Here is a 26,536-nt window from a genome sequence, read left to right on the forward strand (position 1 = left end):
AGCCACTAATTTGAAAGAAGTGCTATAGCCCATATGATATTTGAGGATGAAAATCTGATATTTATAAAATGCTCAAAATTATCCAGAAATATGGATTTGATTATTTTTATGGTAGCCACTTATTTTCCATGGATGCTCTGTTCCAAACATACATTAGTCAGATATGAGCTCCGGAAAGGGCATTTGAAGTAGTATAGATTGCTAAAAAATTAACAATAACTATTTATTAACATTAACATTAACGAAGGAAATTGGAAAAGTATACATCTCTTCTATCAAGCTTGCTAAGATAAAAATAAAACTGTTTGTATGTTTCATAAAAAGATATGTAGCATATTTTGTTTGTCTGATGTGTGTACTAATTTAGTCTCTGTTGCTTTATTTTACTGATTAGTGGTATAGTAAGAATTTAAGTCATTTCAGAGAATCATATGGCAATCATTAAACATCTTACAGTTTTTTTTCAGTTTGAAATAAATTTTCAGTTGATGTAGAAGAAGCTTAGTCCAGCAAAATATCTGTTCTGGCCAGAATACAGGCATGTATTCAGTATACATCTTTAATCCCAAACAATGCAGGTAAGATTAGTTTGTAGAAGGAAGCAGCCATGTTTGAAAGTGATGTATAATTGAGAGGCATACAAAATGATGATTTGGAGAAATATTCAACAGAGTAAATCAGAGGTAGGATTTGCCCCAACTCTCAGGAGCATAGGAAAGAGAAGTTACTTAAGAAGAGTGCAGGGAGAAAGAGTTGAGTCAGCTCTGTTCAGGGAGCAGAATAGAGTCAGTACAATGAGGTTGAGCTCAGTTCCATTCAGTTCCTACATCAGAGGCAGTTGAAGCCAGAGAATAAGAAGGGGCCAGAAGATTTGAACAAATTTCCAGAGTTAGTTTGAGACCAAGAAGAGCAATTCAGTGAGAAGCGGAGAGGCACCAGATTGAATCAGTCAGTTTGGAGAAGAACTTGAGCCAGAGCAGCTGAGTTGAAAGAGCCAGCCAGAGCTGAGAAAGAACTAGAAAGGGTGAGCTTATTCAGCAGTAAGCCACAGGGATGGCAACTACGTCAGGCAAATAAAAATTACCTTTACAAGTTGAACGTTTGAAATAGGCAGAATTGGGGTTGGTTTTAGGGGAAAGCAAGCAGGGGTAAAGATGACATGGAAGCATAAGAGGAAAACACATTGTTCTAGTAACTTCTTATAGAACCATAGTGACACCATTTTAGTGATCTTTGTGGCATTTCCTCTAAGCGTTTTTCAATGTTATGATTCCATATGTTTTAATATCTGAGATGTTGATACACTTAATGAAATTACAATGATACTATTAACCTCATATTGTTCTACAAGCCTATGCACATATTTCCTAACACCATGGCCTATCTAAATCTTCTTTCCCACACACAAACTGTGCTTGATTTTCACCTTTATACCATAACGTATGCAATTATTCATTTATATAATTCCAATTCCAAATTAATTAAATACCCATGGTTCGCAGAAATTTAGCTTTTTGAGCAATCTCTGATCGGAATGCTAAAATGTCTTTCCACCCAAATTTATTACTGTGTCTACAGTATTTCATGATATGAAGTGATTTGTCTAATTATTTATTATGCTACTTTGATTAAAATTTAATATAATATGAATTGGGAAAAACTAGAAAAAGGACTCTTGTTTTAACCTTTTAAAATTTTGGCAAATGAAAAATAAAAGTTTTTACATATGATGGAATCTATAATTCTTTAAACAAAGTAAATAAAGGTAAAAATAACAAAATGTTGCCAAAAGGTATAAGACTTTTGTTTCAGAAAGTACTTTGAGTTTTGCTTTCTTATCTGTTGTTTGAAAAAGTATGCTATTAATTAACTATGTTTTCCTGACTCACAAAATTTCTGCTTTTCCTGGGACTAGAAATATGTGCCAACATGCTTCTTAATTGGTTTTTGCTTTGGGTAGAAATATTGCTTTTTGGAAAAAATTAAAAATTAAGAAATATGTATATGATTGAATATTCAATACATGGCACAAACCATGGTACAGTCAAAGATTTTGAACAAAATAGTTTATTTTTATAAGCTGATGGACTTTCTACACATGCATGCATACCTCTCCCTGACATCATAAATAAACTTTCTATATTTTCCAATGAAGTTTTTTTTTAACATTTATTTATTTATTTATTTACAACCATTAGAGATGGTTGTGAGCTAGCATGTGGTTGCTGAGAATTGAACTCAGGATTTCTGGAGGAGGAATCAGTGCTCTTAACCACTGAGCCATCTCTCCAGTCGAATAAGGAACTTCTTAATGAATGATTATATTAACATTTCAAGAATATTGATTATAATAATAGAAAATTTGTTGACATGTGGCATAATTCTTGATTTAGATCAGAGGTTGGCAAAATAAACTGTATGTAATTGCCCCTCTTTAAATATTCTTGTAGTCAAATAATTTTATATGAAATTAACTTCAACTACTGTACATGGATAGATTTAGGTCAAATTCATTAATGTACTTTGTGTTCATATGCATTTATAATTATCAACAGAAGATACTGAGAAGAGTTTTTTTTATTTATTTACTCTTTTAAAGACTAGTACCGGTATTGAACCCAGTGCCTTGGAGTGTGTCCTAATATTGGACTACAAATTTACAAATCTAAATCCTGAGAAAAGAAATACGTGACCTCGTTCAAACTAGACAAATGATCCATAAAACACAAGCCAACAAATTCTGATCCATGATTGGAATTTAGCCTAAAAAGAGAGAGACACTGATGAAGAAGAACAGTAAATACTGAATCATACTGAAAGTCAAGCAACCAGAATCTACCCTGGACTCTCTGTCCTCTTTGTCAAATTCCATAGATTTTAGGCTCAGCAAACAGCCATTTTTTAAAAATCTTTTCAACAATTTATTTGCTAAGCGATGGTTTCTATCTTTCTTCAGCTGCGAGCAGGAATCACAGGAGATTTTATCCCACGGTGTTGTTAGTTCAGTTAATATAATCAAAGTGTTTTTGAAGAGTGTCTGATACATTATAATTGTTAAGTTTGAGTTATTTGTTTTTCCTAGTGGCGCTCCAACGTTAGAAATTGAACCATAGTACCATACTGAGAAATACTGCAAATATATCTGAACGTAAGAACAAACATATCTAAGATAAAAATTAAGTAAAATGACTCTTAGCTTCATGGCATGCAATAGAATTTATTATATTTCATCTCCACTTGCTGTCTTCCCATTTTAACCCCATCCTAATTAAATGTGTTTTATAGGACATGATTTATTCTATTTCAGAATGTATATTAAATAATTACAACAAAAGCATCAATCTGTTCTTAAGGTTCATTTTGCTACGGGCTCTCCTCATCACTGAAGCTCCATTTTCAGCTTCTTATATCACCCACAGTACCTCTTGTGGATCTGAGAATTTTCTGGAACAGACTCAAACATCGGCTACATGTGGCTATGTTCATGGTTCAATAAAAAAAATCTTGCACGGATACCAAAGTATCTTCTAGGCTTCTTCTAATCATGAGTTACAGATTAGAATGATACTTAAGGAGAAAGTGCTTCATTCATCATATGGGTATTAATTCATTATATGTCTAATCTGTTGTTTTAAAAAATATGATACAAGTAGACATTGCGCATAAGTCCAATATCTTTCTGAGCAACAAATAAAATAATTTGAGCAAATGGTATATTTTTGAAGAGCTCAAGTGATTTTAGACACCCACTTGTAAGCTTTCACATTATAAACTAATTTTTTATCTTATCATACAGATTAAAATGCAAGATCTGCATTATGCACGTTAAAAAGATTTCTTTAATTTTTAAGTTTTATGTGTGTTGCCTGTTTATGTATGCATGGATTTTCTGTCTATGGATTAAAATTTCTTGTGAGGTAGGAAGGGAGTTTAGATCATCACAAGCTTGAATTACAGGCAGTTGTAAGCTGCCAGATGTGGGAACGGCTTCAGGTCTACTAAAGAGTTATGTTCCTCTGCCACTTCTTCAGCGCTCCGGTATTTATTTTATTACCATAAATGTGTGTTCTAAACATTAAAAAGTATAATATTCTACATATAACTAGAAGTTTTTAGTTACATGAAAAACAGGATTTTATTATGAAACTTCATCGATTGTATATAAGGCACTTGGGTCTTTCTTTCCTATTTTATTAATACTCTTTCCCTTATCACTGTTCCTCATCCTACTCCTAAAACACTGCTTTCCAATTTTTTTTCTACTTCACCTTTTACACTTCCATATATAGACAAAAACAATATAGAGTCTACACAGTTTTTAGACCTAAAGAAAATATGTAAATGAACTATAATGGGACCCTCATTTTATCTAGGGGCTTATGACATTTAAACTATATATTAGGCCAACTTAAACAATCATTACTTGTGACTACAGAATAGGACGCATACACTTTATAAGCATATGAAAGCTATTTTAAATATCCAAAACCAAGCTCAAGTTTAAAATAGCTTTCACAATTACAGTTTCATGACTGTATATGTTGATATGTAAATAGTGTAATGTTTGTTTTATAAAGTATTAATTATATCATTGAAGCATTTGTTGGATATTTTGAATCTGATCATACAATAAAGCTGCTACTGCAAGGAAAATATAAGAAAATAAACTCATTTTCTTTGTTTAGGAATATGTATTTAAATTGTGTTCAAAGAGAAGTCCACACCTCACATGAATGGAAATGAATGTCATTGATTATTAAGTTGTTGCACATATCCTTCTTTAAATACACATTACCACTATTTTCTCCTCATTTCTGTACCCTTCTGACATACAGGTTGATGACTTCTACTCCTCTCTGAGATACTACACAGTACATTCTTTAAGGCTGTGTAAACTCCAGGTCTTCAAATATAAATGTTTCTGGCAAGTTTTCCAGTCACTGTAAATGTACTTGCATTGGATTTTCTGAAAACTCTGCACATCAGAGTTAATTCCAAAACCATATGCTTGGGCTGCATTAATCACAACAGCATGCAACTCCCTTCAATTTATAAGTATTCATGAAGCAGCGAGATCTACATTTCATTCCCACAGTATGGTAATATTTATGTTCATTTTGAAGTGTGGTTTCTATGTTCACCCGAAAGATGTGGGTTTAGATCTTTTTTTTTTTTAAATTCTGTTTTGGTTGTTTCATGACGTCTTCAGGATACTTCAGTAAAAGCCACTGTGGTTGTCACCTGTTTGAAAGGCTCTTTGTGTACTCCAATCTCTCCACGAGCAGCTGTATCGCGGCTGTCATTTTGACTGGTAAAGATGTCTTTGGCTGATAAGTCTCTGCCTGTGGCACGCAGAGTGACTTCAAACAACTAATTAGCAGGAACTAGGCCACCCCAAGGTTTGATGCTGTCCATCAAGGCTGCGACCACTGCTGACACCATCAGGAGATCTGTCAAATATTGCTCTTCCTAAAAATACTACCAAGCCCACTCACTCTGTGGCGAAGCAAGAAATGGCAAAATGTGTTGAATAGAAAGTGAGAGAAGGTGATGGCCAATCTATACAGACTTGAATAATTGGGAAAATACTGAACTCATGGGAAATCAAAATGTCCATTTACTTAATGTGTTTGTGGAATGTAAGGCAATCACCCAAAAAAAGAAAACCTCATAAAATTCTATTGAATAAATTCCTAAAGCTACAAAATATTTCACGAACTCTTATTGAGCACTGAAAAAATACTATTGTATATTCCCTTTTACAAGGCACTATTAATAATCAGATATAACAGATATTGCAATAGACAAAGATGTAACTATATAACAGACACATAGTAGATACAAAATTATTCAATTCCTCAACCAGCCAAATCTGTTTGCAGAAATGTATGCATGCACTCCAATACATAAATTTCCAGTTACATGTTTTAGACTTTGTTATGTCGATTATCCTAAATTCACATTGATAACAAATAAGGTCGTCATGTAACTTTATAACTAAATGTTTTGTGCTTCTATTAATAATATACAGGTAAATTTTACATACATTTATGTAATATTAACTACAAATAGTCCGATAGTGGTCTGTTGTGCATTTTTAACCAGACTGAAGTTTTGTAATATAAGTCATGATAGAGATCTTATCTGAAATCAGTGTATTTTCTCTAAAAGAAGAATAAAAACAACGTATTCTCTACCTACTGTGCTAAAATTTCTGCTTTGGTTTTATTTTGCATCTTGAGCAACTAACCTTTCAACACTGCTTACACAGAAGCACACAGCTGACTACTTCTTGTGCTGTAATATCTCACATACAGCAAACTGTCTACTCCTTACTGTGGTATAACTATAACGTTCCATATCTAGTATTCCTCCTAAATTAATCAGAAGTGAAAAAGTCAAGAAGAAGCAAAAGAATGAAAGGGAATAATTAAATCATCATTTGTTGAGAGCGTGATTGTAGGAAAGAACAAAAAGGAGATGATGGATAATTTATTCTGCATCTTCCAAAGAAATAACTCAACATCTTTTCCATGGATAAAAAAATACAAAAAGGGATATTTACAGTTAATAAATGTATTTATATACCATAAGAGAAAACAAAGAGAGACATGCTGAACTCTATTTCTGTTTGTGCATTTTTATAAGCAGTCTGGAATTCGAAACAAATCCAGAGAATATAGGTGACTAGAGTTCTGGAGTTTACCTTACTTTTTTTTTAAACATTTGAAAGCACAAGTGACTAATGCTTTAATTTATGACACTTGCTCTATTACAAGATTCTGTGAGCATCTCTGTGCTGTTTGCTTGTGACCTAGGCACAAGGGTGTACCTGTAGAATATTTTAAATTAGGGAAAATTATACTTTGCACATTACATCACTTCTGCAAAATTAAGTATTTAAAAGTATATGACATACATTTTAAGTAGCACTTTTAATATAGTCCACTTTTCTTCCTAATGTTCCTCTAACTCACTGTACAACACATTAATTTACTCTATGAAATGTTTCTATCACAATATTTTACAAAATTGGTAACTTCTCAAAAGTGTCAATAATTCCTATTTATTTATAAATCCACCAAAAAGATCCGTGTTATGAATTTCAATAAAAGGTCAACATTTCCCCCTATCAAAATGTTTTGTCTCTGCTGTGTTAATTTGCTGCAGTTGCCCACCCTAGAATATCTCATCCAACCATCTGCACCTATGAGTTTCACACTTGTAATAACTGCCACATTTCCAGGGTCTGGCAGCTAAAATTCACACTGATCTATAAGCCCTTACACCAGTCTTACAAACTCTTAAAGCTAAAATTTCCAAATAACATTCATGCTAAGGTTTTATCCCTACAGAGAAAATCTTAGCTGAGAAATCCCATGTATTGAATAGTAGACCATTCTGTAAGAATATTAGGTAAAGTTTAATAGACAGTAATAGTGAAGAAATAGTCATACTGATAGGAATTCCCATGTCTGAATGCGTGCCTGTGTGTGTGCGTGTGTTTGCATGTGCGTGCGTGTGTGTGTTTGTGTGAATTCCAATAACTATAAGACATTTCCCTGCCAACCGAAGAATAGGAAATCTGAAAGCTCTATCTGTCTGTATCCTGTGCAGTTTCATGGCTCTGGGAAATGAGGTATCAGAGAAAAGAAATGGCAGCTAAATTTATAGATCAAAGATGTTTAGAAAGGTGATAGGCATAAATGGTATAAAGTAATGCATACTCTTCCATTTCTGCGTTTCTATTTTAACCACTGCAGTGCTTAGTAGCTGCTGTGACAGAGAGTATGGTAGGAATAGGTGAAAACAAAGAACTTTAACATGACAGTTTTAATTCTGCACCTCATTTGAACTCTAATTTAAGAAAGAATTTCAAGTATGGATTTTTTTTGACATTTGCTTGGAAAACTACTTTTATGCACTTTTAAGGTGCAATGATTATATTACTCCAAGACATCAAATCCTAGGACACAAGCAAATTTTATGCTACCATTTTCTAGTACCACGACTTAGGTTAGTCTAGCCTATCCGTTCTTTCCTCAGGTTATGAAAATGAAATCATTTAGTTGTGTCAAAATGTAATATTTGCCCATGGGAAGTAAGACATTCTGTGAAGCTTTTCTTTGCATTGTTTGTATTCAAGCATTTCCCAACAGATAATTGTATAGTTTCCGAATATGGACACGATTGTGTTTTGCTCAATTTAACAATTTGTAACTATAAACAAATTACCTCATATCATGGTCTCAATTTTTCCTTCTACAAAGTGAATGGAATTGTAGTAAGAATTAAAAATCAACATGGTTGAATTAGGGAAAAGCTGCTGGAGGTTGAGGAGGCCAGCCCTGTAGGAGGACCAGCAGTCTCAATTAACCTGGACCCCGAGATCGCTCAGACACTGGATCACCAACCAGGCAGCGTACACCAGCTGATATGAGGCCCTCAACACATACACAGCAAAAGACTCTCAGGTCTGGGTTCAGTCAGAGAAAATGCACCTAATCCTCAAGAGACTGGAGGCCCCAGGGAGATTACAGGTCTGGTTGGGGGTTGGGGGGGCAGGAAGGTGTGAGAAGGAAGTACCGGATGTGGAACAATCAGAGGGTAGACCGGGAGGAGAATAAAATCTGGAGTGTAAAAATAAATAAATAAATAAATAAATAAATAAATAATCAATCGACATTTCAACGACACCCCAAATATCCTTTTTCTCACATACCTGAATTAAAGATGAATATTCAAAATTGTAAATAAACATTTATCAGAGTTTAATTGACTACAGTTTTAAGTCAGCAACGCATGCGATTATAACATGTTTTATATTCAGTGATAGAATAGAAGAATTAATGTAATGAGTAGAAAATATTTATAGTAGTGTCTGGGACTAAAATATCTTAACACCTGATATTAACATTTCTTTATAAGTAAGCAATAATTATCTTTATGTAAGACGTGATGGGTTAAGAATGATATTTCATAAATCTGGCTATAACCTTCTTGGTTTTACTTTGTATCAAATACCAGAATATAAATTTAATAATTAAATTTAGATTAATTACCACTAATTACCCAGAACGTGACATGAACAAGTTAGTCCTATAAGTTACATATCATCCTATTACATCAGAATATTTCTTTTCAATTTTATTAATGTAAATAAAGAAAATAATAATTCTGAAAATTTAATATTTGGAATGTACACTTATAAGATTTTATATTATTATAAATAAATATAATATTGTAGAGAATTATGTTGTATGTTATAGTCATCTTTTCTTTTAAGATTTTAAAAATTATAAACACTTCATTAATTACTTTTCAGGAACTGATTATTAAAATGAACCACTTTATTAATTGATCTATATGTAATGAATTATTAAACTGAATGTGTATCACCCAGATATCTTTCCAGAATTCTCAATATATATACTTTGGTTTCATGTTTCCTAAGAAATATCAGACTTTAAACTTTTGTTTTTAATCAAATATGCATTTAAGGAATTAGATAAACTACAATTTTATATATCATTATTAATTCTTTGATAATTATGTACAATGCATTTTAATTAAAATCACACATTTTCCTTCAACTACTGCAAGATACTCATATCTTTCTATCCACACAAATTTATGTCTTCTATTCTTTAGGCCAATGCCATCCAATTTGTGGTATGAAATAAATATTCTGATTTAATAGGATGATATGTAAGTTTTAGGACTAACGTGTACATGTCACTTTCTGGGTAATTAATGGTAATTTATTACAAAATTATGATATAGAAATGATGAAAGAATATATGTATAATGTGCTAGGGACAGCCTTGTTACAGGGCATAAACTATGAAAGCATACATACACTGTTGATTTTATCGGTATTTAGCATCATAGAATCAACTGAAAAGATCTTGAAATGACTGTGCTCAAAATTGTTCACATTATAGCTAGTTTTGAGCAATAAAGGTCAAATGAAAAAGTGTGAGATAAAGCTTTTCCAAAAATTGTTTACGTCTTTGTCTTCTAATATCAAAGTAAAGTTATATTTCCAATGCTTTGATTATTGAATTAATGATAAACATCAATATCATAACTATGTATAATTTTTCCTTGTCTAGAAACAAAAAACCTCTTATCTACTATGTCTACAACACATCTAAGAGTAAAATTATTTTTTATATCACAAAATCTCTAAAAAGATAAGTCTTCAGCAAACAATTTCTCTAGTAAAAAACCATCATGGAATTATACAAGATTTATTGGTTTATTATTAAAAAACATGAGTTAAATGTTATAAAAGTTCAATTATCAGATATTTGAAAGAAAAGTGTAATTTCTTTTCTTTTATAATTTTCTTAATATGCAATCTTTTTACTTATTTACATCTTTATGATTGAAAAATTTCCCTATCATAGTGGATATTATGTTATTATTGTTAATAAGTAGAGAGGGATCAGATAATATTGGTTATTTAAAACATATATAGTGATCATGGAAACAAAAGCAGTCATCAGACATGCTTACTCTTGAAAGTTTCAAGTGAGTTAGACTCAGAGAAATCCAAACACACACACACACACACACACACACACACACACACACACACACACACACACAATCACATTACAATATATTTTTGTTGAGGTAGAAGTTTCTAAATATTTAGGCTTCCACAAAATGTAAAAAGAAAAATGTGTTAAAGAGAATTGGAGGCTAATAAAACATAAATATTACTTTAACACTTTATAACCTCAATTAATCATTTAGGTATTGCATTTTGTTATCAACATATGATGTTAGAATGATATATTTCTTTTCAGGGTAATGATCAAACTGTTTGCGAAAAATTTGCAACAACTGTGTACATCTTTTCATAATTTAAGGAACTGATTAAAAAATATCCACGTGTGACGAATTAAACTAGAAACAATCACATTTATAAATATATTATCCATGATCTCTACAGCTGCAGGAAGTAAGTGAAATATAAAATATTTCTCAAAATAAAATTTAACTAGTACAACATGATTTTTTCTATTATACATCAACTTGAGAATACATAACATTTTTGAAAAATAATGTGTGTGTGTTTGTATGTATATAATTAGAAAACAAAGCCTATACTTGTGAGGTACCTGTGTTGGTATTGGGGTAGTTGGGAGAAGAAATGTGTAATTATATTTTGGTTAAATTTTTGAAATTTTTAAGATCCTTAAAATGGTTACCATGATAAATAATATGTGTTTCTTTAAACACACACACATACACACATACACACACACACACACAGATACACACCAAAACAAAACAAAAATAAACAAAAAGCAGAATTAAAGAAATTAGAAGAATTAGAAGAAAACCTTTCTAACTATGGCCACCATAAGGCATAATGTGTTATATTTCCTAATATTACATAAACGTCAGTAAGTGGAGTTTCTAAATTTTACGTTGGACAAATAACATTTTAAAAACAAGGGTTTTTAAAATATTAATTCTAATCATACAGGTTAATTAGTCAAATTTGGGGAAATATAGTTTTGTAAAGAAGTAATTATTAAAATTTCTCACAGTTTAACTAGCATATCTTGAGTAAGATTATCTTTGGTACCAGTGTTTGAAAAATATAACTCTTGGTGAATTCACATGCATATTCTTGTGTTCAAATAATAAAAAAAATGAATCTAGAAATAGCATATTTCTCCTAAACTCCAAAATAATGTCATTCATTATTTTTTCAAAAAATAGATAAAAATGAAATTTATATTCAGTGTTTGTTATAAGCATGGTAAATTCATACTATTATAAATGGGGGTTATGAGTCATGAATATATTTCTCTATTTACTTTTAGCTATATTAAAACACTAGTAGAAAAATCCCATCATAAACGGAAATCAGAAACCCCAAAACGTCTGGAATAGTCAGTACAGCATATTCAAAATCTAGAGAAGATGACAGTATCCCATACTAATAGTGACGCTACAGATGTAATCATACCTCAGAATGACTTTCTTCATTCTCTCGAATGTGGAAACCGGTAGAGCTGGGGCATTTCTGATGTGTGACAGGAATAAGGTCATTTTTGCTGTGTGAGTTACACTGAAAGAGATTACCAAATAATTGTGACAAACTACTCTACATGTCAAGTGTCCATTGAGAGACAAAGCTGTTTGCTGTGAGCCTATGGATGGAACTGACTTTTAACTAAGGAGGATCTAGACTCAGATAGCATGCATAGATATATGGCAAAGCGGTAATGTGCGTATAGTATTAGTATGTAGTGATTTAAATGTGTTACTTCAGATTTTCTACCGAAGAAGGTGTTATTTAAACAATAACCTGCAATACTCTCATAAATCGATTAATTTATAGAACTTCAAATATTAAATTATATAAGCTTTTCACAAAAACAATGTTTAAGATGACTGCTTTCCACCTTCCTCACAAGAGCTGTTCACGTAAAAAGAAGACATCATTCATTTCTGGTTCTTTCCTTTGTTCTCCTTTCAAGTTTCTTCTTAGGGCAAGGCTACCTGTGAATATTGCCATTCAGCCATTTGTAAAGCCTAGCATTAAAACTTTTATAGTCTTTAATTTAATAAAAGACATCATCAACCACTGGGAAAGACTCATCATTCACCTTCAGATCAAAATATTTCTTGTCTTTAAAAATATTTCTGGGGTTGGGGATTTAGCTCAGCGGTAGAGCGCTTGCCTAGCGAGCGCAAGGCCCTGGGTTCAGTCCCCAGCTCCGAAAAAAAAGAAAAAAAATATTTCTATGACTCTTGCAGATAACAATTATCTAATTTGACTTTGTTGTAAAGAGAAATATCTATATGACAATAAGAAAGACTTTAAACACAATTAGTCATATGATAAATCTTTTAATATAGAAAAACTATTTCACAAATGACATTTATGTTTATGATATATATGTTTTTTTCAGACCTTAACCCTATGAGAGTTGTATGAGTAATTGAAACAAATACTAACTGATAGTTTAATTTCTGTTGAGAACCCAGATAACTAAATTTTATGTGTAATACCTAAAATGCCATCTTATCCAAATCAATTCATTGAATGTTCCTAAAATGGACTGAACAACTTCATCCTTAACTCTGAAGATCTTTCTTTACAAAAGCTTCTTTTGTTTTGTAAAACAATAAACACAAAATATATCTTTAAACATGTTTTGATAAACTGTAATCATCTTGGACATTTTAATCAGTTTCTATACCTAGCCTTCCTGCATATATTCATGATTAATCTACTTTAAACGTCTCATGAATTATGTAGTTTTTCCCCAAAGAAGCATTCCGTAAATCTCTGTGCCTCACTCAGTTCTTACATTGGTAATGTGTTAGATAATTTTGAGACCCTTTACAAAGCACCAATGACCTAGTTCTGGTTTACATCAGTTAATTCAGAACTCACACTGTAGACAGACATTGAAGTTCCTGAGTTAGGAACTTTCAGGAGACGATGCTGAGTTACGACATTAACCCACAATGCTCTGCTTGTTTAGAAAGTCATTTACTATGTGCATGTTCTCCCAAGATTTAGAGAGTATGGAAACGTATTCCCAATGATTTGCTCAAAGACTTATTGTCTGGAGGAGATTTCTCAGTTAATCGTATTTCTTCTCACATGACTCCAGAGCCTTGAGAGATGTATAGATTAGAGCGATTACTTTAGCTTGCATTCAAAGTATAAGAAACTACACTGACTGTATTGAAGACATGTATTTTGCCAAATCATGAGAAGTTATAGCAAATTACATATAAAGAATATGGAGACTAATTTGAAGATGAACAGAAGTACATTGAATTCAACAGTAGAATCAGTAATGGCAAGTTGCAGAACCAAACTCAGTATAAAAGATGATTAGCTTTGTATATTTTGGAAATAAGGCCTCTATCTGTTGTAGGATTGGTAAAGATCTTTTCCCAATCTGTTGGTTGCCGTTTTGTCCTAACCACAGTGTCCTTTGCCTTACAGAAGCTTTGCAGTTTTATGAGATCCCATTTGTCGATTCTTGATCTTAGAGCATAAGCCATTGGTGTTTTGTTCAGGAAATTTTTTCCAGTGCCCATGTGTTCCAGATGCTTCCCTAGTTTTTCTTCTATTAGTTTGAGTGTGTCTGGTTTGATGTGGAGGTCCTTGATCCACTTGGACTTAAGCTTTGTACAGGGTGATAAGCATGGATCGATCTGCATTCTTCTACATGTTGCCCTCCAGTTGAACCAGCACCATTTGCTGAAAATACTATCTTTTTTCCATTGGATGGTTTTGGCTCCTTTGTCAAAAATCAAGTGACCATAGGTGTGTGGGTTCATTTCTGGGTCTTCAATTCTATTCCATTGGTCTATCTGTCTGTCTCTGTACCAATACCATGCAGTTTTTATCACTATTGCTCTGTAATACTGCTTGAGTTCAGGGATAGTGATTCCCCCTGAAGTCCTTTTATTGTTGAGGATAGCTTTAGCTATCCTGGGTTTTTTGTTATTCCAGATGAATTTGCAAATTGTTCTGTCTAACTCTTTGAAGAATTGGATTGGTATTTTGATGGGGATTGCATTGAATCTGTAGATTGCTTTTGGTAAAATGGCCATTTTTACTATATTAATCCTGCCAATCCATGAGCATGGGAGATCTTTCCATCTTCTGAGGTCTTCTTCAATTTCTTTCCTCAGTGTCTTGAAGTTCTTATTGTACAGATCTTTTACTTGCTTGGTTAAAGTCACACCGAGGTACTTTATATTATTTGGGTCTATTATGAAGGGTGTCGTTTCCCTAATTTTTTTCTCGGCTTGTTTCTCTTTTGTATAGAGGAAGGCAACTGATTTATTTGAGTTAATTTTATACCCAGCCACTTTGCTGAAGTTGTTTATCAGCTTTAGTAGTTCTCTGGTGGAACTTTTGGGATCACTTAAATATACTATCATGTCATCTGCAAAACTAGGAATGAGTCAAATGTCTCTTGATAGTGGAATGTATAAGGAAACATTGCAAGTCAACAAGCGATTGGTAAAATTTACAAAGATGCAAAGACAAAACTAAGCAAGACAACCTTGAAGAGGAAAGGAAGTGTGGAAAACTCAGGATACTGAATGTCAAGGGTAATTCTAAAGGTCTTAGAATAAAGAAAGTAAGCACTGTGATATTGGACATAGAGATACATTAAGCGTAAGATGACAAAATGAAATCCTTTGCCAAATATAGGCAAAACCAGTATTTTATGAGGGAAGATAAAATATGAGAGGACACCTTTGATTCATTGGTACAACTGGTAGAATAGCAAGGGCACTTGGAGAGTCCAAAGGTCCTGCTATCCTGACCTCTGTAGTGTCTGTGTAGGTATGTTCCCTCTGTGAATGCATTGATCTGCTCAGTTATGACTTGTGTAATTTGCTGAATTCATGTTATTATTCACCAAAGAGGAATTTTGTGAAGCCGCTTACAAATGAACACATACACAGAATGGCAATCATCATCATCATCATCATCATCATCATCATCATCATCACCATCATCATCATTATCTTTATAAAGTGGAACTTTGCTGTCCAACTCCCAACTTTCCATTGTCAGAGAATTTTATTTTACCTAGGTCTGACACCAAAACCTCTAAAGTAAAATACTACTGCTGTCAACCTCCAGTTTAAGATAAGAGTAAAGAGAAATACAAAATTTCAGGAATTACCCAAGATCCTGGTCATGAAATGATAGAACTGGGATTTAAGTGGGGTTGAAGAGTTATTCCGAAGGCTTTTATAAAGTGAGGCCTTTGTCTTATGCAAAGAGCTGCCTCCTAAAGACCTGTGTCTAGATCAATACTCCACAATGCCTGGTAATCGAAATGTCATGCTTGCCGACCTTTAGATAACTTGAAAGCAACAGGTATTTGCTGCATGGCGGAATTAGGTATGAAAACTTGGACCAGATGCTGGGAATTACAATAAAGTAAGATCTCAAAACCTCAAAAAAAAAAAAAAAAAAAGATGATTAGCCAGGATAAGATTTTTAATAAGAATTGAATGGCCTATAGGGAATGAACTTCTGTACCCTACTACATACGATAAATTTCAAAGCACAGACAACATGAGCTCAGCTGCAAATGACTAATTATATTCCAATAAATTCAGTCAATCTAATGCGTTTGTGCCCATAGTTTCCTTGGTGTCTCATAGAAGGGCTACAGTGACTTCCTCACGATATTTAATTTGTCATTTTCAGGATGGAAAATTCCTTGGGAAATTAAAAATAGGAATCAGACCAATGAAGAAAAACAACAATATGATGAGGAACATTTTGAGATAAAATACGACAAATAGCCAAACTTAAGAAAAATTCTAGAGGTAGAAATAATTTAATATGCGTCTTGCATATTTCTCCCTCAAAAGTTGCAGCTGAAAACAGAAACACATTTTAAACCTTTATAGTTTTATTCTACCAAAATATTCTGTTTTTCAAACTCAATATGAATTACTATATTAAAACCATGGCTGATAATCATATTTTAAATCAGACTTACTCTTATAAAATACATATGGAAATAAAATTTGAGAAGTTGTGAACTCAATAACAACAACTTTATTCAATGTAAATCACTGTAACTACATTTGTTTTATACCTTAAAGCATTCAATACTTTTTCAATACTTTTGATTGATAGCCTGTATTTAAATATGGGGATTAAACTTTCTTTTCCCAAACACCCATTGTGCTTCCACAGAAAATGGCTATTCACTGCCTATAGAAAAGCCTACTCAAACTTCTTACACAAGCAGGTACTTTAGCTCTTTCAATTTGGATTCAAATCCTCAGAAAGCACTTCATAGTCATGATATCAAGAGAAAAAAATCAATAGTTGAGAAGCAACAAAAGGTTTATGAAAAGTCGCATAACCATAAATAAAAACCAGTTACTTGGTTTGCTAAAAGGGCTTTGTTATTTTACACTTCTACTGTGGCAGGTATGTGCTTTCTATGATTGTGTCCCTCCGCCCACCTTCTTACAAAATCCAGATTCTTTGATGAAAATCAATGGCGCTGTTAGAAGTCCCTTACAATCACTGCAGAGGAACGAGCTTTAGGTTTTGTGCCATATTTTTCCTCAAATAGCATGTTTGTTTGTTAAAACCTCTCAGTGAATATGCCATTCCTACCCACTGTATCAAACTAAAGATTGCTGTCATAGAAAACTAAGGAATCAGAGAAAGAACTGGAAGAGCTTGAAGGGGCTCGAGACCCCATATGTACAACAATGCCAAGCAACCAGAGCTTCCAGGGACTAAGCCACTACCTAAAGACTATACATGGACTGACCCTGGACTCTGACCTCATAGGTAGCAATGAATATCCTAGTAAGAGCACCAGTGGAAGGGGAAGCCCTTGGTCCTGCTAAGACTGAACCCCTAGTGCACATCATTGTTGGGGGAGGGCGGCAATGGGGGGAGGATGGGGAGGGGAGCACCCATAAGGAAGGGGAGGGAGGAGAGGGATGTTTGCCCGGAAACCGGGAAAGGGAATAACACTCGAAATGTATACAAGAAATACTCAAGTTAATAATAATAATAATAATAAAAGAAGTGACACGAAAAAAAAACTATAACACATCCTTGAAAGTTTTTGATGTAAATTTTCTAGAAGTTAATAAAAAAAGATTATGTTCACATACACATACACCCAAAACATCAACTTTAAAAATTATTTTATATTTGGTGAAACCAATTCCTCTCTATCCATACAACTCACACAACACTTGTACCAGATTTATCACCTCAATTTCACTACACTATCAAAAATAGTTACATTAGTAATTCAGGGGTCAAGTCTCAGTAGTCAGTAAATACATAAGGGAACATTATTTCTCCCTGATGCCTTCTAAGACACTACCCTTAACTATCTCTTCACTCCTCTATTGCCCACTTTCATAACCTTTTATTTATAATAGTTTCATGTTGAAAAGCAGGAGAACGGATGTGGTCCTAGTACTTCTTGATAGAGTATTTTCTCTGTGCACTATTCATAGTAGTGAAAGTTAGGCATCAACCAAAAAATCTGTCTTCAAAAGTAATGTCATGTGTACAGAAAACCCTTTGTGATTTAGCTTGGAGGTCGACAATTTTTGAAGGGAATGGAATACATTTTAAAACTATAGTAGTTAGTTTTCTAAATATTTGTTTATTGTTGAGTTTAAAAAATTCACCTTTTCCTTTTCCCCTCAAAACTCTTCTTACTCCCTTGTAAATTCATAGCCTCTTTAATTTACTAATTGTTCTTACACACACACATACACAGAGGAGGGGAGGGAGGGAGGGAAGGAGGGATGGAGAGAGAGAGAGAGAGAGAGAGAGAGAGAGAGAGAGAGAGAGAGAGAAGGAGAGAGAGAGAGAGAGAGAGAGAGAGAGAGAGAGAGAGAGAGAGAGGAGAACACATCATTAAGTTCATAAATGCAGGCTGCTCAGTCTATATAATGTTACCGTATAATGTTTTTAGGGCTGATTGTTGTTATTGCATAACTAGTGTGTTCTGCTCATGGTAAATCTATTGTTCCTCCTCTGAGGGTTCTTTTGTTGCTGGTTTTCTCTGTAGAACTGAGGCCTTGTGGACTTTTCCCAACCATGTTGACATGCTAATTGATACCACCCATGTTCAGCTCATGTTTGGGCAGTCACAATGAGCCTCTGAAACTATTAGAAGAAATGGTTTACAGAGAAAACTCCTTGATCCTCTGGCTCTTAAAATATCTTTCTGCACCATCTTTCAAAATGCTCTCTGAGTTTTAGGCTTGGGAGTATGTTGTAGATGGATTCTTTGGCCTTGGGCTCCACAAGTCGGCACTTTGACTGGATTTTCTCTGTGACTTTTAGTTTTAATTTATTTAATTTTTTGGAGTGGGCTTCATCTACTTGAAAGAAAACCTTTTCATTTTGGGGAAGGATTTTTGAAGCCAGTCAATGACTTTACTATTGCTGCTCCTTAAAGTTCTTTCCCTATTCTTTTAAATGTAATTTTCCTCATTTTAACTCAAGAAGATGTAGGGCCAGAGGGCTGTGGAACCAGACCAAGCAAGCCTAGAGCAAGAGTGAAGGACTGGAAGAGCTTAAAGGAGCTGGAGACCCCATATGTACAACAATGCCAAGCAACCAGAGCTTCCAGGGACTAAGCCACTACCTAAAGACTATACATGGACTGACCCTGGACTCTGACCTCATAGATAGCAATGAATATCCTAGTAAGAGCACCAGTGGAAGGGGAAGCCCTGGGTCCTGCTAAGACTGAACCCCCAGTGAACTAGACTGTTGGGGGGAGGGCGGCAATGGGGGGAGGGTTGGGAGGGGAACACCCATAAGGAAGGGGAGGGGGGAGGGGGATGTTTGCCCGGAAACCGGGAAAGGGAATAACACTCGAAATGTATATAAGAAATACTCGAGTTAATAAAGATAAAAAAATCCTGTTCTGAGATCAGCAAGATTGCTTCCCACTTCCTGGTGCCTGCATGTCCTAGTGCACTTAGCCCTTTTCCTCAAACTTTGCCCTGTAGGAGGAAGTCCCATAGCCCAGTTAAACTTCCACTAAGCTTATACTGTCATGTCCAGCAGAATTGGCCATTCTTCCTTATGCTAATCAGACATCCCCAGCACCTTGGCCCAGGACAAAGTTGTACACTCACGACACAGCCCCTAACCATCCCCAAAGTTTTAATTAATAGCCTTTGCATGTGCATCCTCATTAAATGAGCTGTCTTGCTGAAGCTGCCTCCCAGAGTCTGTTTTCATCCTTTCAGCTCCCTGCTTCAGAGATTACTAAACTCCCAGCAGTTTCCGCCTTCCCCTTCTCCCAGGATCCACCAGTTGTGTCATGGGTGATGAGCCCCAGATGTCGGCAGCAAAGCTTGAATGGCAAGGAGAGACCAGTTCCTCCTGTTGATAGGAGATCTTCAGGACAGTGCCTGCAGCATTATCATATTTTTGAAATATAAATATACTCATAGAAAATAAATTAAATAATAAATAATAAATGATCAACATCATAAATTTTCACAATATTTTATATGAACTACTTTATTTGGCTTCTAATTTTCCATCACTTGTTTGTCGTCCGATCTCTTTGTCCACACTAATTGAACTCACAACAAGTTCATTACTGCTAAGACATAGACCCTTTAGCACACGTATCGATACAGAAGGAAGAGAGAAGGGCTCTGAGCTTGAGAATCCTCAAATCAAGAACAGTAAACACAGAGGTGGATACAGGCTTTTTCCTTCCATGGACTCTCCAGTAACTTCTGGAACGAAATAGTTTCACGAGGTCATCTGCTAAACTAAAGGGACAGATTTTAATTTATTGCCTGAATATATGAACAGAATAAATCCTGTCCAACTTGAAGAGGTTGCTGCCTTCTCCCTTTTGGTGTTCTTTGGAATATTCATAAGCTCCGTTATTTTGTAGACTCTCCTTTGAATAAAAATACTGAACAGTCCTTTATACACCCAGGAGCCCAACATCCACACTCTTTTCTCAAACAACTCCTCTCCATTCCACTCTATTTTTTTCTGATTATAATTGTATGCCTTTTTTTTTTAAGTTTAGAGACATTCTTTTGTCCCCCTTTCTGTTTCTTCAAAGGCAGCTCTCTATTTCTGCCCTCTGAAGTACTTCATTTCTAGTTTGTTCCTGTGAGCCATTTATTACCCCAGGTTTGCAGGGACTATGCTTATGGAAGTGGTCAGGAATTCCCCCATTAACATTTAGAAGCTGAGTTTCACATGTGTTGTTTTTGAGAAAACAATAAAAACTCAAAGGCTAACTTTGTGTAGTCTTGCCACACAGGCCATTAAACAGGCTAATGGGCTTTCTTCAAATATAGTTCTCTGTAATCGAGTGAAATCAATGCATAAAAGACTTAGTTCTGATTGTGCACTTTGCTTTCCCAAGTAGGACACTTTTAAAACATTTGTAAAAGATTTTCTTCAATTTACAGTGTTAGAGCATAAATGGTGAAGCAGAGTGTTTCAAAAGAGTTACGGCACATATAAGATAACACATACAGTAATAATATCTTAATAGAATTCTTAAGAAAATATAGAAATGGGAAATTAAAGTATCAATAAATTTGGGGAGTGTTTTAATGTGGAGAGCATGATGAAACATGTTCTTTTCGTGGCCAAAATATCTCTTTTTATAGCTATTGCAAATGGTCTCTATCAGAAGCTGTCTGACATTTCTCACATAATTCTAACAATTTGAAAGACTTCATTGGCACCAAGTACCGCTGGCCAAATAACTTTTTTCATGGTGTTATTTCTTGCATGGCATTTCAAAGCAACCACTTTTTATAAATAGAGTGGTTACTATAAAGTTTAAACAAATTCAGTCATTGTCCATTTCTTTGGTTTTTTTTTTATTGGATACTTTTTATTTATATTTCAAATGTTATCCCCTATCACAGTTTCCCATGCATAAATCCCCTATCCCATTCCCCACTTCTTCTTTGAGGAGGTACCCCCTCCCCAACCACCCACCCTGCCCTGCCTCCCAGCCCGGACATTCCCCTACACTGGGGAGTCCAGCCTTTGCTGGATCAAAGGCTTCTCCTCCCGTTGGTTCCCAACAAGGCCATCCTCAGCTACATACGCAGCTGGAGCCATGGGTCTGTCCATGTGAACTATTTGGATGGTGGTTTAGTCCCTGGAGGCTCTGGTTGGTTCGTATTGTTGTTCTTATGAGGTTGCAAGCCCCTTCAGCTCTTCAATCCTCACACTAACTCCTCCAACAGGGACCCCATTCTCAGATCAATGGTTTGTTGCTGGCATTTGCCTCTGTATTTGTGAAGCTCTGACAAAGCCTTTCAGGAGACAGCTATATCAGTCTCCTGAAAGCATGAATTTCTTGGCATTAGCAAGAGTATCTGGGTTTGATGGCTGCCTGTATAGGGGCTGAATCATCAGCAGGGGCAGGCTCTGAATGGCGATTCCTTCAGTCTCTGTTTCAAACTTTGTCTCCATATCTCTTCCTATGAATATTTTTGTTCCACTTTTTAAGAAGGGCTGAAACATCTGCACTTTGGTCTTCCTTCTTCTTGAGCTTGATGTGGTCTGTGAATTGTATCTTGGTAATATGAGCTTTTGGGCTAATTTGAAATTATTAGTGAGTGCATACCATGTGTTTTATTGTGATTAGGTTACCTCACTTGAGATATTTTCTAGTTCCATCCATTTGCCTATGAAGTTCATGAAGTCATTGTTTTTGATAGCTGAGTAATATTCCATTGTGTAGATTTATCACATTTCTGTATCCATTCCTCTGTTGAAGGGCATCTGGGTTCTTTCCAGCTTCTGGCTATTATAAATAAGGCTGCTATGAACTTATAGTGGACCATGTGTCTTTGTTATATGTTGGACCATCTTTTGGGTATATGCTTAGGAGTGGTATAGCTGGGTCCTCAGGCAGTTCAATGTCCAGTTTTCTGAGGAACCTCCAGACTGATTTCCAGAAAGGTTGTACCAGTCTGCAATCCCACCAACAATGGAGGAGTGGTCCTCTTTCTCCACATCCTAGCCAGCATCTGTTGTCACCTGAGTTTTTGATCTTAGCCATTCTCACTGGTGTGAGGTGAAATCTCAGGGTTGTTTTGATTTGCATTTCCCCATGACTAAGGATGTTGAATATTTCTTTAGGTACTTCTCAGCCATTCAATATTCCTCAGCTGAGAATTCTTTGTTTACAATCTGTTGGTTGCCATTTTGTCCTAAGGACAGTGTCTTTGGCTTTACAGAAACTTTGCAATTTTATGTGGTCCTATTTGTCAATTCTTGATCTTAGAGCAGAAGCCATTGGTGTTCTGCTCAGGAAAATTTCCCCAGTGCCCATATGTTCATGGCTCTTCCCCACTTTTTCTTCTATTAGCTTGAGTGTGTCTGTTTTTATGTCGAGGCCCTAGATCCACTTGGACTTGAGCTTTGTACAGGGTGATAAGAATGGGTCAATTTGAATCCTTCAACATGCTGACCTCCAGTTGAACCAGCATCATTTGTTGAAAAAGCGATCTTTTTTCCATTGGATGGTTTTGCCTCCTTTGTCAAAGATCAAGTGACCACAGGTGTGTGAGTTCATTTCTGGGTCTTCAATTCTATTCCATTGATCTACCTGCATTTCTCTGTACCAATACCATACAGTTTTTATCACTATTATTCTGTAATACAGCTCAAGGTCAGGGATGGTGATTCCCCCAAAAGTTCTTTTTTTTTTTTTTTTTTTTTGGAGCTGGGGACTGAACCCAGGGCCTTGTGCTTGCTAGGCAAGCGCTCTACCACTGAGCTAAATCCCCAACCCCCCAAAAGTTCTTTTATTGATGAGGAAAGTTTTTGCTATCCTAGATTTTTTGTTATTCCAAAGTAATTTGCAAATTGCTCTTTCTAACTCTATGAATAATTGAGTTGGAATTTTGATGGGGATTTCATTGAATCTGTAGATTGCTGTTGGTAAGATGGCCATTTTTACAATATTGATTCTGCCAATCCATGAGCATGGGAGGTCTTTCTATATTCTGAGATCTTTAATTTCTTTCTTCAGAGACTTGAACTTCTTGTCATACAGATCTTTCACTTGCTTGATTAGACTCACACCGAGGTATTTAATGTTATTCGTGACTATTTTGAAGGGTGTTGTTTCCCAAATTTCTTTCTCAGACGGTTTATCCTTTGAGTAGTGGACAGCTACTGATTTGTCTAAGTTAATTTCATACCCAATTTTAAACCACTTTGCTGAAGTTGTTTATCAGGTTTATTAGTTCTCTGTTGGATCTTTTGGGGTCACTTATGTATACTATCATGTCATCTGGAAATAGTGATATTTTGACTTCTTCCTTTTCAATTTGTATCTCTTTGATCTCATTTTGTTATCTGAATGCTCTTGCTAGGACTTCGAGTACTTTATTGAATAAGTAGTGAGAAATTGTCAGCCTTGTCTAGTTCTTGATTTTAGTGGGATTGCTTCAAGTTTCTCTCCATTTAGTTTGGTGGTGCTACTGGCTTGCTGTATATTGTTTTTACTATGACTGTTTAGGTGTGGGCCTTGAATTCCTCATCTTTCCAAGACTCATTGTCCATTTCTTGAGAATATAAGTTCTGTAGACCTCTTTATTGAATTTCCAACCATTTCTTAAAAGAATATTGATATATACAAAAATAAATGTATAGGGCACATACATAGCTGTAGTGCTAGACAGGCAATCACTTAGGCCTATAAGAGACTTCTTCGTCCTGTTGTCAGATAATAGTAAATTAACGCACAAGAGTAAAACCGGGTAATTTTGATTGTGGTAAAATTTATTGGTAATTCAATTAAGAATTACGAAATAGCACTATATTTCAAATTACTCACCAGGATACTTCTCAATATACAAAGAGTGCTCAGTACATACACAACCAAGTCGAGCAGTGAATAGGAAAACTATTGTTGAAACCCTGGATTGTGCAGTACTCAGTGTTGGGAGGTAAGTGAATGCAGATTTGCAAAATAAGGAACATCCATACACATCCCCGCATACGTCTGTAAATTCCTTATTAAAAGTTACCTACGTTCTTTATATGTTAACAGAGATGATACCAGATGTAATTTCAGGTCATTTCTCAGAAGAGTGCAAAACTACCTTCATGAGGACCACATCCTCAGTAGACATCTTTCTCTAAAAGGTTCATAGACCCTGCGAAACAGCTTACTATTCTTTCAGCCTAATTCCTATGAATGTCCATAGAAATAGAATTTCCTCAGAAAATGTATGTATAATCAACACTTATGTGTTACGATGTCTAGTTCATTTATTCCCTCCTCTCCAAACTTGCACCATTACCTTCCCTTGCAGAAGACACTGAATGGTTGTGAATGACAAAAAGATTACATGTTGTATTGCATTAACAGAGCTCTCTTAATGTCATTTGGTTTTCATATCGCTACTTAATCATGCATTTAAATAAATGACGGTAAACAATGCGGAACTTCCCATGCATATAAAAAGATATAGCTCTCCCTAAGCGCATCCTGAAGAATGGAAGAACATGAATTTTCAGTACCAAGATCAATCTGTATTATATTTAACATAACTGTTTTCAGATGACTTTAGCCCATTTTTATTTATAGTTAATAAAATTGAGCATTGTCCATGTATTCGTCATTGAATTGTCTTTATACTTTTAACACAACTGGAATTTCCTCAACACAGGCAGCACAGATAGAATTAACAGCTTCTAAATATGCCTATCATTACAGAAGGGTCTTATATGAAAGGTGTTCACTTAGGATTTAAGGCTACAAGTCTTCATATTTTTATAGATAAAAGTATCTAAACAATTCTGAAATGGTGGCCAATATATAATGCTAAAATTAACGTATTAGAACATAGCAGTATTTTATAAATGTTCTATGAAATATGATCATAATGCTTGTATGAGACAAATAGAAAAAGAATATGTAATGGCAGTATTTATTTGTAAATAGACTTCTGTAGAGAGAGCACAAATGAAGTAATAGATGTACAAGTGTACATGTACAAAAAACCCTTGATCGAATTTCTGGAAAATGTTTAATATAATGTTTAATGATTATGTATATTTTTATTGTGGCTTTTTTTTAGTATATTAACTCTGCTTAAATAGTATTTGGTTAATTATATTTTATGAAATATTTAATTTACATATAAAATAGTTACATTATGTAAATTAGAAATTTATGAAGTATAAATATGCTAGAATTTTTTGCTCTACCTTTAGTATATGTAATCAATTGGAAAGTCTAAGATTAAATATTTCTGAAAAAATATCCTCAGAGATTTGTGAGTGTTTTGAATTGACTGTGGTAAAGACAGAAAATTTGAAACCCGAATTGTCATGGTATTGCGAAAAATATTCACAAAATAAGTATTTCAAAGTAATATTAGCTTGTCTGTCTGCATGCCAGGCATCAAAAACCACAGTCTGCAAGTCAACCATTAGCCAAAGAAATCAAATAATAATTTCAGACGTTCAATTCCAGAGTGCTTTATAGTGATTTGAAAATTCAAGGATATGCCAGTTATTTGAATATCGTCTTTCAAGGCTTGCGTGTTGTTTTTTGCAAGGCTACTTTTTATCATCCCATGTTTATGAAAGTGACCCTGAGGCATGAACATAAGCTGGAACTCATACATGCCAAGAGGAGCCAAAGAGGGTGTGCCCTTATTTTGTTCTTGCACACTAAAATCAACGAAACTCTACTGCGAACATGTGATCTCAAAATATCTTTTCTAAGATTAATAGCTCACTTTCTCTTCTTAAATGTATTAATCTACATTGTACAGTAATTAAATGTGAATGGAAATGCATAACTTTTCCTATAATTCTTTAAAGTAAAGTTGATGTTCTTTAGTGCACAGGCATGTGTGGCATCAGGCGTTTGCTGGTGCTTGTGTCTCCACACCCAGCTTCAATTACATCTTTTATTCACACACAAAAAACCTGCCACAAAGTCTGATGTATATTAACTCTACTTCCTACTTACGG

At 34.6% G+C, this 26,536-nt stretch overlaps 1 protein-coding gene across 14 annotated transcripts in view; it reads right to left on the reverse strand.

Moving 5' to 3' along the window:
* Window positions 1-26,536, reverse strand: part of Pcdh9 (protocadherin 9) — an 898,173-nt gene that overhangs the window by 553,458 nt on the left and 318,179 nt on the right. For 8 of the 14 annotated variants that reach the window (XM_017599712.3, XM_017599710.3, XM_039093368.2 and 5 more), the window contains one exon: window positions 11,993-12,094. The exons of the other annotated variants lie outside the window; for them this stretch is intronic. In XM_017599712.3, coding sequence (XP_017455201.1) covers window positions 11,993-12,094 — 102 coding nt within the window. The remainder of the gene's footprint in view (window positions 1-11,992; window positions 12,095-26,536) is intronic. 14 annotated transcript variants of the gene reach the window in all.

This window comes from Rattus norvegicus, chromosome 15 (genome assembly GCF_036323735.1).
Source record: "Rattus norvegicus strain BN/NHsdMcwi chromosome 15, GRCr8, whole genome shotgun sequence".
Classification (NCBI taxonomy): domain Eukaryota; kingdom Metazoa; phylum Chordata; class Mammalia; order Rodentia; family Muridae; genus Rattus; species Rattus norvegicus.